The following is a 13,751-nucleotide window of genomic DNA, read 5'->3' as shown; positions in this document are numbered from 1 at the left end:
GTGGATGAATTGTAGTAGGGCTGTGCAATATATTAGAAATTATCGAAATATCGCAAATGTACATATCGCAATATGCATATCACAACGACACACACAATATCTGAATGATTTTAATAGGCTACTTCAACATTGTGAAAAGTGTACGTTTTAGGTCGATGCATATAGCATATAGGGCACACGACTTTTATTATGTGACTTGCTTGATGTTAAAAAGAGTAACCAAATGAGTGTCAAAAGGATCCGTGCATTAGCTCTTAAAGTGACAGGCAGCTAATATACTAAAGCTGCCGCTGTACAAGAGAAAATCACTCAGTGCTCTTGGCTGAATAACCTTTGCAGATTTATTATGTATTATGTGTATTCATTTCATGTTTAATGATGTTTAAATGTTTTATTTTTTAAAAACAAAGATAAATTAAATTAACAAAAATAGTCATCCACCCCTGGTTCAGGTATTTTAAATAATTTTCAGCTATTTTGGGGCACCCTTATAAGTTGTAAGTCCCCTAGTGAGTCCTGACCCCCCTGGTTTAGAAGATGTTTTCTTGTGTAGACCAGAGAACTGGAGTCTTGACTGGAAAAGTTGCTGCATCACAGTCAGAAAAGTTAAGGGCCGCTTGTCCAGAAGTGTTTAGTCAATAATCATTCTGTGATGCTCTGGGCTGTGTGTCGAGTTAACAAAACACCAAATTACCCTGCGCCTATTGGAGTGGAAAGCAGATTGATGAATGCCAACGGCTGGATGGAAACACTGTTAAATTCCTAATAGGCACTGAGTGGTAAAAACAAAAACATGATGATGATCAAGAAGGACAAGGCTACAAATATATAGACATACCTGCTAGTTATATAAATGATTATTGCCATTTTAATTTGCTCTTCACATCAGCCCACGTATATCCAGCAGGACACTTTCTGCATTTATTATAGACAACTGAACATAAGTCAATAATATAGCTGAAACCTTATACCGGCAAATGCTCGAGAAATGACCTAAATGTAATGTATTGGTATATTTGTCATTGTAATAAGAGTTTTTATATCTTCATCCCCCATTTAGAGCAATTATAACGTGGCTGTGATGAATGTGGGCGCCCCCGCGGCGGGCATGAACGCAGCCGTACGCTCTGCGGTCAGAGTGGGCATCTCCGAGGGACACAAAATGTTTGCTGTCAATGACGGCTTTGAAGGATTCTATAAGGGACAGGTACATAAATATTTACTATTACATTCAAATATCTAAGAATTATCCAGAAGGATTTGAACTCAATGGGAGACAAGAACCACAAACGATCTTTACATATAAACAAAATCCCAAGAAAAGCTGTTTATAATGCCAAATCAAAAAAGCATTGCACGTCTATTTATATATACAATTCTGATTGAAACATTTTTTAATGTAGATAATAAAGTATAGTAGAATAGAAGATAAAAATGTGGATCCTTTAGCAATTAAAAAAAGAAAAGAAAAATATGGTATATAGTGTGGACTATATTATATAAAATAAAATCTTTGATATTATTCAAGTTGTATATGCTAGTAGTAAGCTAATAGGCTATATGTCTAGATACACTACTGTTTGCAAGTTTGTGGTCAGTAGTGCTGGGCGGTATACCACCATATATTTTATATTATATATTATAAAATGTATAATATATTTTATGTTTATATATATATATATATATATATATATATATATATATATATATATATATATATATATATATATATATAATCACGCCGATATAATATAAATTTCGGAATAAATTATTTTAAAATATATATATATAAGTATTTCAAATTGTATGTTTTACTGTTATTTTTTTTAGTCAAATAAATGCAGCCTTAATGAGCATATGAGACTTATTTAAAAAAACATTTTAAAAAGTTAACTACCACAAAAGTTTGAATGGTAGTTTATATTCATATTTAAATCAGATTGTCACTTTCACACAAAATTTGTTGTGTGCACATTTATTACATATTAACAAGTTTAATTTAAAAGCATTATCCTTTATACAGGCCACATATACAAACATGAACACACACACTGTATTACACTCACATCCAGTTGTGCTGAGTGTATTTCTAAAGTAATTGCATTAAGAGCAGGAATTGTTTTATCTCAAGAAGGTGTAGAAAACAGCGCAGACAGCGGTGTCGCCACCTCTAGCCCTGCAGTGCTGCTCTTTGGTCTGACGAAGAACATGAATGGATTAACATAAATCAATTTACTACTGTAGTACCACTCTGTTCTGATAGGGGGCGATACATAATCCTATTAACCGTATGCCGAGAGCTGTTGGAGGAATCGAGATAAACACAGAACAATTAATTACATGGGCTGGGCCCTGGTGTAGGTTAAGACATGATCCACTAATCGTCTTGTTAAACAAACGCAAGGAGGATTACAAACTCGGGTAGATTCAGCAATGCCGTAATCAAATCCATGTGTTATTATCAGTAGCTTCAATGTGAATATCTTTTAACATTTTTGAGTTCTTATTTTCTGTACGACCCTGAAACAGCCCTAAGAGGTCTTATCCATCCATTGCTGATCTCCATTATGATCTCTTCAGCCAGTCTAATCCAATAAACTAGTGAATTTAGAAAGCACACAAGTGGTGATCACATTTATCACATTTGCATCTCCATTTGAAAAACTACATTAAAAAAGAAATTACCCTAAAGCAGAGATGCTGAGTTTAGCTCCGACCCTGATAAAATACTCACCTGCCTTATGCCCAGTACAGTGATTTCTGTGGTCATGGCTCCTCAATGGTCCTCCTACGTAGTACAGTGAGAGAGGTTCAAAGACGGTCTTTCGACCAAAGATAGCCTTCGATAATTTTATGACACAAATTTAGCATGATCATCTCACACTGTGTTTGCTGCTAAGACCTACGTCTACTGACCGGCCAATAAAAATGCAACATGAAATGGCATATAGATCAACGTTACTAGGCGCTAAAACTTTAAACTACTTCCCTCAAGCTCCATTTACACAACTGGCACACCAAGTTGGCCTCTATTCCCCAGCCACGACCACGTCCATATTCTCCTCTTTCTTTCAGCACACATAACAATCACAGTTGCCAAGTGCGATTAACCTTGCTTTATTTGTTTACCACTAGTGTATGCTAATGAAGTTTTTTTTCTATATGAACTTGCGTCGTAGCCTACAATTCAATTTGTGTAATCATTGTATCGTCTATATACGTCATACCCAAGTTTATTAGATCCATGTCGTGCAGTATGATTTATAATAATCTTTCTGAGGATTGCCGAAATCTCAGCCTGTAGCAGGAATAAGTAATCCTAGTGTGTTTTTCTTGTGCAGTTGACAACATTGTCAGATCTATTCCTGGTCACACGAATCCACCTAAACGACTCGTTTTCAAACAGTTTTCCAGTTTTTAGTTGAAAATGGTGTTGTGTAAACGTACCCTTAGATGATAGCTATAACTAAGCTGCTCACTCACACTTTGAAATTTTAATGTATCCTTACATGAACACGTTTGATCCTCTCTGCTCTCTTTTCTCAGATAAAAGAGGTCAAATGGGCAGATGTAGGTGGATGGACGGGCCAGGGTGGATCCCTCCTGGGAACTAAACGGTATTTATCCCATATACAAATTTTATATTGCCTGCAGATTTTAATAATACAGTTAATTTTGAATGTGACGTGCGGTGTCGTGCTTAGTGCTTCTCTACAATGCTGTCAAATTTTCAGAACGCTTCCTGCAAAGCACATTGACAAAATTGCCGAACAGATGCGGAAGTATAACATCAATGCATTGTTAGTGATCGGAGGATTTGAGGTATGTTTTCCATTTTAATGAATGATTAAAAAAAGTGCTTTGCTGTTAATATTTTATATTGTATAATATATCATTATTATAGTTTATTTTGATAATTACTTAAATGTTTTATTTTTTAAAATAATAAATAATTATATATATATATATATATATATATATATATATATATATATATATATATATATATATATATATACAACTTGATGAATGTAGATTTAGTTGTATAAAACAATTTAATTCTCAATTTAAAATGTCCATGGCTAAGTTTTGTTAACTTGCCTGCCCTCTCCATCATGTTTTCCTATATAGCATCACCTAAATCTTACTCAACTTCCTGTGCTCCTGTTCTTTTCATAATGAACATCCAAAAGCATTAAAAATTTGGTGATACTTCTTAGCAGGCTGGTTATCTTTCAGCTGTTGGAATGTAACATTCACACAGCTGAGATGACGCCATTAAAGACAACAATAACCTTCGATTGCAGAATAGCTCACCTGCTTTTCTAAAGTCATTTCATGCTGCTGAGTTCAGGCTCATCTTCTCTTTCTATACAGACATCATCAGGATGTGAGTGTGTGTATTTTACACAAGTGTTTCTATATGACGTGTGTGTTCGGAGTGGATCCTCTTGTCTCATGCTCTCCGCAGTGATGGCCATGGCTTTCCACTCGTTTCCTTCCCAATCCCGCCTCGTCTGTCTCTCATTCCCTGTCTGTCCCTTCATTCCATCCCCATTCCCAGCACCCCCATTCCCAGCACCCATGGCGGTTCACTAAATCCCAGGCTCTGCCCTGCAGGCCTACCTGGGGATCATGGAGTTGTTAACAGCCCGCAGGACTTATGAGGAGTTGTGTGTGCCAATGGTCATGGTGCCGGCCACCGTCTCCAACAATGTGCCCGGCTCAGACCTCAGCATTGGCGCAGACACGGCTCTGAACGCTATCACTGATGTAAGTGAGGCTGGGGAATGCCACCCACCAGCCAATCACATCAGAGGCTCTGTCTTCTCTTTACAAGCCAATCACACAGGCTCCGCCTTATGTTTACCAGCCAATTACATCAGTCTAGGCTAATAGCAGCAGTGCTTTCCGTAAACCTAAAGGTGCGGTCAATTTTCACTTAATCTAACCATAGATGTCTGCGGACATAATCTAGTCATTTCAACAGGTATTCTACACAAGCTCAAAAGTTTTGGATTTGCCACATTGACCAACAGAAAGCTGCTTGGTTTGAAAGTGATTTCTGTGTGAGCTGTGCTTCATACATCGCTACAAAATTGACAATGGAAGTTTTTGCCACAATATTTTGCCAAAATGTTGCTATTGTGACCGCAACTTTAGGCGGCTCCCCTTCTGCCAGGTCAGTCAGATTCAAAACAGGATTGTGAATGAAGTCGAGTCCAAAGCACCATAACGGCATGTCTGATGATATAAAATAATAAGTACATGTGAGCTCATTTGCGAGTATAATTGAGTCACATGTTTAGAAAAAATGAAAAATTGGAAATTTATAAACTAAGGAAAACATTTGTGCTGCCTTCAAAGCAACCACATAGGGCGTCATTTCATTAGTTTGATTGAATTAACTTCTTTAACAAGCACACAAGCCAAAATTGAACAATGCTAGTTACTGATCAGCTAGGCAATTTAAGAACACGGGGAAGAATCATGAAGCAATTTCATATTTAGTCTTTATTTTCTTTACCACAAATATTTCACCTTATCAATTTTAGGGGTGAAATATGACCTGGACATGTTTTGTGAGATTTATCCTGAAACATTTCTACACTAACCATTAATGTTTTGGCTGATAAACGCAAAGGTGAGTCGTTAGCTACCAGGTAAGTGGAGATGACATGATGGCAGCATGTTTTGAGCTCTGCTTTTTTTTTTTGTGGCTGTCATGTGACTGAGCCCGCGCTGTGTTATGATCACACTGCATTAACCTGTCATAACAGATCACTGATCCCAGCTAACGCAAGCTGAACTGGAGTCTGCCTGCATAGTTTCATCATTAAAGGTTTAAATGAACACAAGCCTTAAAAAAGCACAGGCCACTGCAAAGTACCTTTTTTCATATAAGAATATTTCTGCTAAAATGCCATTTATTCTCCCTCTAGTCTTTACAAACTCAAATTTCTCTTGTTTGCTGAACTCAAACCCCCAGATGCGAAAAATAAAAAATAAAATAAAAATATTGGGCCTAGGGAAATCTAGCTTGAAAAAAAAAACACCATAAAGGTACTCCTTGTGATTTGAGTTGTCAATTTAAAGGGATAATTTTTTTAATTAGTTATGTAAAAAAGATATGAATGCTTAAAACTTATTAAACCTCCCTGCCTCAGGCCTATTTAGTTCATCTTGCGTTTCATAAAGTTGATTGGTGATGAACATAAAGCAGGGGAATAGCTCACTGCGTGATGAAGCTTAAGAACGCACTTAAAATGCCTCGTATGAGTTTTTGCCTCATATTTATATCATGATATAGTAAAGCAATATCACATGAGTGCTGTTTTTGTCCTGAATAGCACAAGTGTAAATGTGATATTGATTTTATACAACAGTTCAATAAATAAGTTAATATTGTATTATATTATAGACACAATATTGTCAGCTTTTACAATATTTTGCCAATATTTACAATATTATTATAACCAGGGCTCGACATTAAGCCTGTTTTTGTCCTTCAGACAAGTAAATCTGTGATCCACTTGTCCCAGGAAAAAGTACCTTATTCTAATTTAATTTATTGATCAAATTTAAGAATAAAAAAGGAAAGCTGAAGCACAGAAAAAATAAAATTTATAATTTAAAAAAAGAACACTGAACACTGCTGAACAGCTGAACACAAGGGAAGCTGGGAAGATATTTTGAAGAATGTCAGTAACCAAACAGTTAACTGGAGCCATTGACTTCCATAGTATTTTTTTTTCCTACTATGGAAGTCCAGTTAACTCCAGTTAACTGTTTGGTTACTGACATTCTTCAAAATATCTTCCCAGCTTCCCTTGTGTTCAGCTGTTCAGCAGTGTTCAGCTGAAGAAAGAAATCATGCAGGTTTGAAACAACTTGAGGGTGAGTAAAGAATGACAGAATATTCATTGTAAAGTGAACTATCCCTTTAAATATGTCAAAGCTGTTTGCGCACTGGTGAGAATATTGCTTCAGATTAAATTATATTTACAACACACACACAAAAAACCGGGACAAACTAATTTTTTCATAGCAATAATGGCATGAGGGCGAGTAAATGATGACAGAATGTTCTGTTTTGGGTGAACTATCCCTTAAATATACTGATACTTTAGTATGCGAATAGAAAGGCCAGTCGCAATTCAGTATGCAGATGTAGCGAAGGTGCCATTACTTGGTGTGTGGATCATCTGCGTCTACAGTATTTCTGTTAAAGTGTTTGGAATCCCTGCCGCCTCGCTTCAGTGTCTTGCCTCATGACTACCCTGAGTGCATGTGAGTGCAAACGTCGAATCCCATCCCGTCTGTACCCCCTTCCTCTTCCCCTCGACTCCTAATCAGAAGCCATGGCGGCCATCACACGGTGGGTGTCCGTTCAACAGGATCCGCTCCTGCACCAGTACTCCATCTGCTGGTCTAACGTGTGCATTGTCCTGTCCTCTGTGGTCCCCTGCTGTGTTGTGCTGACCCGCCAAAGGCATTAGAGTGTCTGCTGCAGCTGAATGAGGCTCGGGCCCAATATGAGGAGTTTTGCATCCCGCTCTGTATGCTGCCCGCAACCATTAGTAACAATGTGCCCGGCACTGACCTTAGTATCGGGGCAGATACCGCTCTCAATGCCATTGTGGAGGTAAGAAGAAAAAACTCCTTCCTGTCTGTAAAGGGGCAATTCTTAAGAAACATTATTGCAACCCTGTCACATTACTTACTGTACTAAGAATCTTAGCGTTCACATTTCAGGGTTGAATGTTATGGGGCTGAATTTATTAATAATTAGCTTGCAAATATCACATTACTTAAAATCATTACTCTAGTGTGTATATTTTCCCATAATAGAGTGAAAGTAATGAGCCTGACAGCCAAAAGAACATTAAAATACTAATAAAGATGAGAATGGTGATCTGTTTGAGTCATGTGGATATGTAAATATGTCAGGAGGATTAAACTATTATTTTTATAGGGGAAATGTCACAACAGGGTTGAAAGTGAGGGACACACACATACATAGATACACACGACACACACACACACACACAAAATTCCATATAAATAGTTTTTTATAAGAATGGTGCATGTACAGTACAATACAGTGTTCTTAAGCTCCTAAAAGCCTATTTTGTGTAGTTTATCTTCCTAAAAGCTCTCTGTAAATGTGAAATAATTCATCTTGGTTTAGATACATGCAAAGTGAATAATCTATGTTTCCAAACTGATTTTTGATCATGATAGTTACTAAGAAAAGACATTTAAGTTATATTTAATGTCGTGTAAATGGTATGAGCGTGATTGAGCAGGCTGTAGCATTTGAAGTGTGTGTGTGTGTGTTTGTCAGACATGTGACCGTATCAAGCAGTCTGCCAGTGGGACGAAGCACCGTGTGTTCATCATCGAGACGATGGGGGGCTACTGTGGTTATCTGGCCAGTGTTGGCGGTCTCGCGGCTGGAGCAGATGCTGCATATATCTATGAGGAACCATTTGACATCAGAGACCTGCAGGTTACCAGCACACACACGTCGTTAAACCGCAAGGGCCCTAGTAATAAAATAAATTGTGTAACAGGATTTTATATATATATATATATATATATATATATATATATATATATATATATATATATATATATATATATATATATATATATATATATAATTACACGTACGCTTATATAAACTTTGATTCAGTGCCAAGTTCAGTGCACTTATTAAACAAACATTAGTGCCATCTGTTGGTTAAATGAAGGAACTGCTTTTCTCTTTGCTTCAGTCAAATGTAGAGCACTTGACAGAGAAAATGAAGACCAGCATTCAGAGAGGATTAGTCCTGAGGTATCTATCTATCTATCTATCTATCTATCTATCTATCTATCTATCTATCTATCTATCTATCTATCTATCTATCTATCTATCTATCTATCTATCTATCTATCTATCTATCTATCTATCTATCTATCTATCTATCTATCTATCTATCTGTCTGTCTGTCTGTCTGTCTGTCTGTCTGTCTGTCTGTCTGTCTGTCTGTCTGTCTGTCTGTCTGTCTCAGGCTGCAGTCCCTCATGTTTCATCTCCTCTCAGCTCAGATGAGAGTATTTTGGGTCAATGTGATTGAGATGTGGGAGCAGAGCCTCAGGCGTTCTGTCAGTCACCACAGCCGCTCCTCACTCAGCCGGTTTGTGTGTGCTTGTGTTCATGCAGGAATGAGAGCTGTAATGAAAACTACACCACCGACTTCATCTATCAGCTCTATTCCGAGGAAGGCAGGGGAGTGTTTGACTGCAGGAAGAATGTTCTGGGTCACATGCAGCAGGTAGTACACATAAATCATAAATCAAAGAACACAGTGGCCGTCAGGCACCATTTAACGGCAGTGGAATGAATCCAAATTCTGTAGCAAACATACCGTTTTCTTTTGCCTGCTAATTCAAGTGAGCAAGCAAGAGCATTATGATGTCTTCATACAATACAAGGACAGCTCTAATCTAGAAACAGAAGCAGTTTAGACAAACCATATAACAGCAAGTATGTCAAGTATAAAACTCTTTATATACAATATTAATTTATTATGTATATATTAATTTTTCACAAGGGTGGTGCTCCTTCTCCATTTGACCGTAACTTTGGTACCAAAATCGCTGCTAAGGCCATGCAGTGGATTACCAAGAAGCTGAATGAAAGCTACAGACAAGGTAGAAATTCACCTGTCAGTAGAATTCAATCACCACTTGACCTTGTTGACCTGTGCTGTTGTAACGGCCATATTGTTAGTGTAATCACAACTGCACACATACACCACAGATGTGACACAGTACTCAACTTTATTTACTTGATTTTGACATATTATTGTATAGCTGTTGCATTTTTTTCAGCTAGTTTTGTGTGTGTGTGTTTGTTGTTTTTTACTCCTTTGTGCCTCTGTGCCTGTGGATGAATAAAGATGAAGGTAATTGTTTGTATTTTATTCAGTCTGATTTGGGGACCACAGTGAAAGACTGTCCTTCAGGGGATTAATGCATTATCGTAGTGTAGCTTTAGTATAGTGTTAATATGGTAACACTTTCCATTAGTATACATGAATTAACATAAACTAATACTGAACCACACTTCTGCAGAATTTATTGTTCATTTCAACATTTGCTAATGCTTTATTAAAATCAAGTTGTATTTGTTAACATTAGTTAATGCACTGTGAACTACATGAACAGCAAACAGCTTTATTTTTATTAACTAGCATTAGCAAAGATTAAGAAATATAGTAACAAATGTATTGCTTTTTTCCCTTAAGAATTTTAGGGAAAAAAATCTTGACTTTTTATGTCACATGTCTGACTTTTTCTTTCAAATGCAAGTTTATATTTCACAATTCTGACTTTTTCTCCGAATTTTGAAACAAACTCGAATTTGTGGTGGCCAAACTTATTAGAACACCTGACAGATCTGAAAATATTTACCTTTTTTTTTTGCCTCCAAATCATGATTTAATTTCATAATGTTCATGAAACATGCAGATGGTTGATCTGACCATCAAATGAAGTCGTACTGTTTTTATCCACTTTTAACATTAATATTTGGTTTGTCCACCTTTTGCAGCATTTACCGCAGCACATCTCTCTGGCATAGTGTCAAAATACATTTTAACAGGTCACTTTTGTAAATGTTTGAATATAAACCATGCATTTATTTATTATTTATTGATATAATGCAGTTTTTCTAATTTGAAAACTGTGACATCAGAGTATTTTTAACTCCTTCCCCACCATTGTTTTATTTATTTTTTTGCGAGTCAGTTGCCAGTCAGAGCCAGCATTTTCAATTTCACAAAAATCTGAAGATCTGCAGATTCTGTTCCAGAATGTAATAGCGCCCCCTACAATATAACAGTGAAAACAAGGATTTATGTCATAAATGGCAGTGAACGAGTTAACATTTCCTGTAGAAATGTTTCACAGTCTAATGACAAGACAGTGGCGATTTTGTGAGTGTGTGTTGAACCTGTGTGTGTTCTGTAGGGCGAGTGTTTGCCAACACAGAGGACTCGGCCTGTCTGCTGGGCATGCGGCGTCGTGCTATGGTTTTCCAGCCTGTGGTTGAGCTGAAAGATGATACTGACTTTGTGTATGTTCACACCGCATTTCTTACATGAACAGGGTTAAATATTTTATAAATAACAATATCCGACCCTCTGTTCTGTGTGTTCAGTCACAGAATCCCTAAGGAGCAGTGGTGGCTGAAGCTACGTCCACTCATGAAGATCTTAGCCAAGTACAAGACCAGCTACGACGTGTCAGACTTTGGACAGCTGGAACACGTGACCCTCCACCGGCCCAGAGAGTCCGAGGCCACTGCTGCCATTTAAACTCCAAATAACGGCGGTGTTCAAAGGTCACGCTTTAGAAGGGCCCGTCTGTCCTGCGAGCGCTGTCGGCGACACTTGTTCTCTGGGCCCGCTTCTTTTTGTTTTGTCATCGCTTCGTTCGAAAAATGTCACCCTTTGTTATTTTACAGAAATCAGTGTTAATCGTAGGAGAGTGTGAGACGCTGTGCTGTTTGGTTTTACTGTTTTATGCCCTCGCACTCCTGTCCCGCTGTCACCCCGCCACGTCTGCAATTGTGTCGCGCTTCAAAGCACATTTCTCTCTCTGAAGTCCTCAGACAGAAGCAGAAATCCACTTTCCGGTGTCAAGCGCTTATGCGGTGAAGGTCCACATTGCTGAAGCACCGTTTGATGTATGAATGTATTGCATCATCAAGTGTTAACATTTGCCTGACCAATAAAGACCACAATCACGATGTGTGAAAATCAGTGTCTGCTGTTTGATTTTACACATTAACATATCACACTGAACACATGCCACCCTGTAATTTATTATTTATTTTTTTACATGTGCCACAGTACCATGTAATGCATACTAAAAATACCATGGTATAGAGAACATTACTTCATGAAGCTTCGAAACCTTATGAACCAGTGATTCGGAGGGCACATCTAACTGCCAAAGTCACGGTAAATAAGGATTTTTGCTGAGGCAAAACAGTTTCAAAATTCGTTTTTTGAAATAGGGCTTATTCAAAATCTTTCCTACGTTTAGATATGTGGGCAAATGCATTTTTGTCTCAGTGCATGCATTGTTTTAGTTTGGCAGGATCGTCGTTAGCTTAGCTTAGCATAATGAATGGAATCCTATGTTGCCAGCTAGCATGTCCCAAGTTAAAGTGATCCGAAAAAAAGGGAAAAAAAACCTGATTACTTGAGGCCTGTGTATTCACAAGGAGTACAAATAGCGATGCAGATTAAGACTAGGTGATTTCCTAGGCAGATATTGACTTAATTGACTATATTATGGGGAAGCACTGGCGAAGCACTGCTACTTGGGCGCAGAGATATCAAGCAACACATTGCGATCGCTCAAAAGCCAGAGGACGTGAGGATGAGAGCCATGATTTTATAAGAGTTTTCTCTTTTACTTTGAATGTGTCCGTATCGAGTGAGCGGAGCTAAAGAATGATTAGTTACCCAAAATAAACCATGGCTATGTGATTCAACTAATACAGATATGATCCAGAATCAGATCCGGAGGCTGAAATAAATTGAACAGGGGAAGCAACAACAGCAGGACGTCCGTCTCTGTGGTATGTACTGTATTTAGTGGCCTGTCAACATTTGTGTGTTTTTACTCGCAGTTTAGGAGGACATGATTCGGTTTATGGACTATTGTATTCGACTAGACCTTAGCAGTAGCAAGCAAAAACAGTTTTGCACGTCAGACTAGTGTAACGTTATACATAGAACAACAATGGAGTAACCGTTAGCGCATTTTAATGACGAAGCACGCTTTGTGAGAACGCTAGGTTTATGTTTGGGTGGTTTTCCAATAAACAAACTGACACCTATAGTGGTCAGCTAAACAAATGTATTTAAACACACACCATAGATCGCATGCTCCATTGATAAATTAACTAACGTTATACACGATCTTGTAGTTTACTGATGTTTACTCACGCGACGATAGCCAACAACAGACATTTGAAGCAGTTTTACTCACCGTCTGTTTCCAAAGCAGGACCTAGGTCAAACACCTAGGGGGAGACCGGGGATGGTTGTAACACGGGTCAGTTGTAACTACTCCAATATGGCTAATCAGGAACTAGTAACAAATCATCTTATTCACTTCGCGCATGCTCAGTTTAGTCCTTATTCCACATGTGATAAAGTAGAGCTCTGTGGCAGACAGCAGATGTTAGGGTAAAAAAAATCTATTTTGACGTAACTTTTTTTATTTTTTTATTTTTGTTACAAGAATTTCTGTTTTGTAGTTAAACACATCAAATTTAAATTATGTTTATTGTGTGTCTGTGTAGACATTTCTCATCCAAGTTGTTAGTGTTAATGTTTTAGCTGTTAGCTGTAAGGTAGGCTAGTTCATGGTGACTCTGGTTGTAACAACAAGACTCGTGGTTAGTTGTAACAGAGTCACACACACACACTAGGGTGACCAAATATACTGTTTCCTGTTTTCAAGTTCTGTCCTGGCTCTAATCTAACAATTTTCTATCCATACAGAGGGGGTATACTTTAAATGTATTGAAATAATAAGGCAACTTTCAGTATACTTCAAGTATCATTTGAGTATCTCATTGCTGGGCTAAGTGTCCTGGTTTTCCATAATCAAATCACCCTACACACGCACGCATGCACGTTCAAGTGTTCAATTTCAAAATTTTACTATGGCTAATGCTA

At 37.6% G+C, this 13,751-nt stretch overlaps 1 protein-coding gene across 5 annotated transcripts in view; it reads left to right on the top strand.

The window, feature by feature from the left end:
* The window catches only part of pfkpa (phosphofructokinase, platelet a), a 32,796-nt gene extending 20,983 nt beyond the window's left edge, over positions 1–11,813 (top strand). For 2 of the 5 annotated variants that reach the window (XM_067435512.1, XM_067435511.1), the window contains exons 13-22: positions 1,061–1,207; positions 3,547–3,617; positions 3,735–3,822; positions 7,493–7,645; positions 8,348–8,512; positions 8,781–8,842; positions 9,212–9,323; positions 9,603–9,702; positions 11,023–11,128; positions 11,213–11,813. In XM_067435512.1, coding sequence (XP_067291613.1) covers positions 1,061–1,207; positions 3,547–3,617; positions 3,735–3,822; positions 7,493–7,645; positions 8,348–8,512; positions 8,781–8,842; positions 9,212–9,323; positions 9,603–9,702; positions 11,023–11,128; positions 11,213–11,369 — 1,161 coding nt within the window. In that variant the 3' untranslated portion in view covers positions 11,370–11,813. Of the gene's footprint in view, positions 1–1,060; positions 1,208–3,546; positions 3,618–3,734; positions 3,823–4,620; positions 4,774–7,492; positions 7,646–8,347; positions 8,513–8,780; positions 8,843–9,211; positions 9,324–9,602; positions 9,703–11,022; positions 11,129–11,212 lie in introns of all 5 variants that reach the window. The other 3 variants (XM_067435514.1, XM_067435513.1, XM_067435515.1) reach the window with 2 other exon arrangements.
* Positions 11,814–13,751: the final 1,938 nt, after the last annotated feature.

Source organism: Pseudorasbora parva, chromosome 24 (genome assembly GCF_024679245.1).
Source record: "Pseudorasbora parva isolate DD20220531a chromosome 24, ASM2467924v1, whole genome shotgun sequence".
NCBI lineage: Eukaryota > Metazoa > Chordata > Actinopteri > Cypriniformes > Gobionidae > Pseudorasbora > Pseudorasbora parva.
The sequence above is the reverse complement of the archived record's forward strand: the minus strand, read 5'-3'. Positions and strand labels throughout refer to the sequence as shown.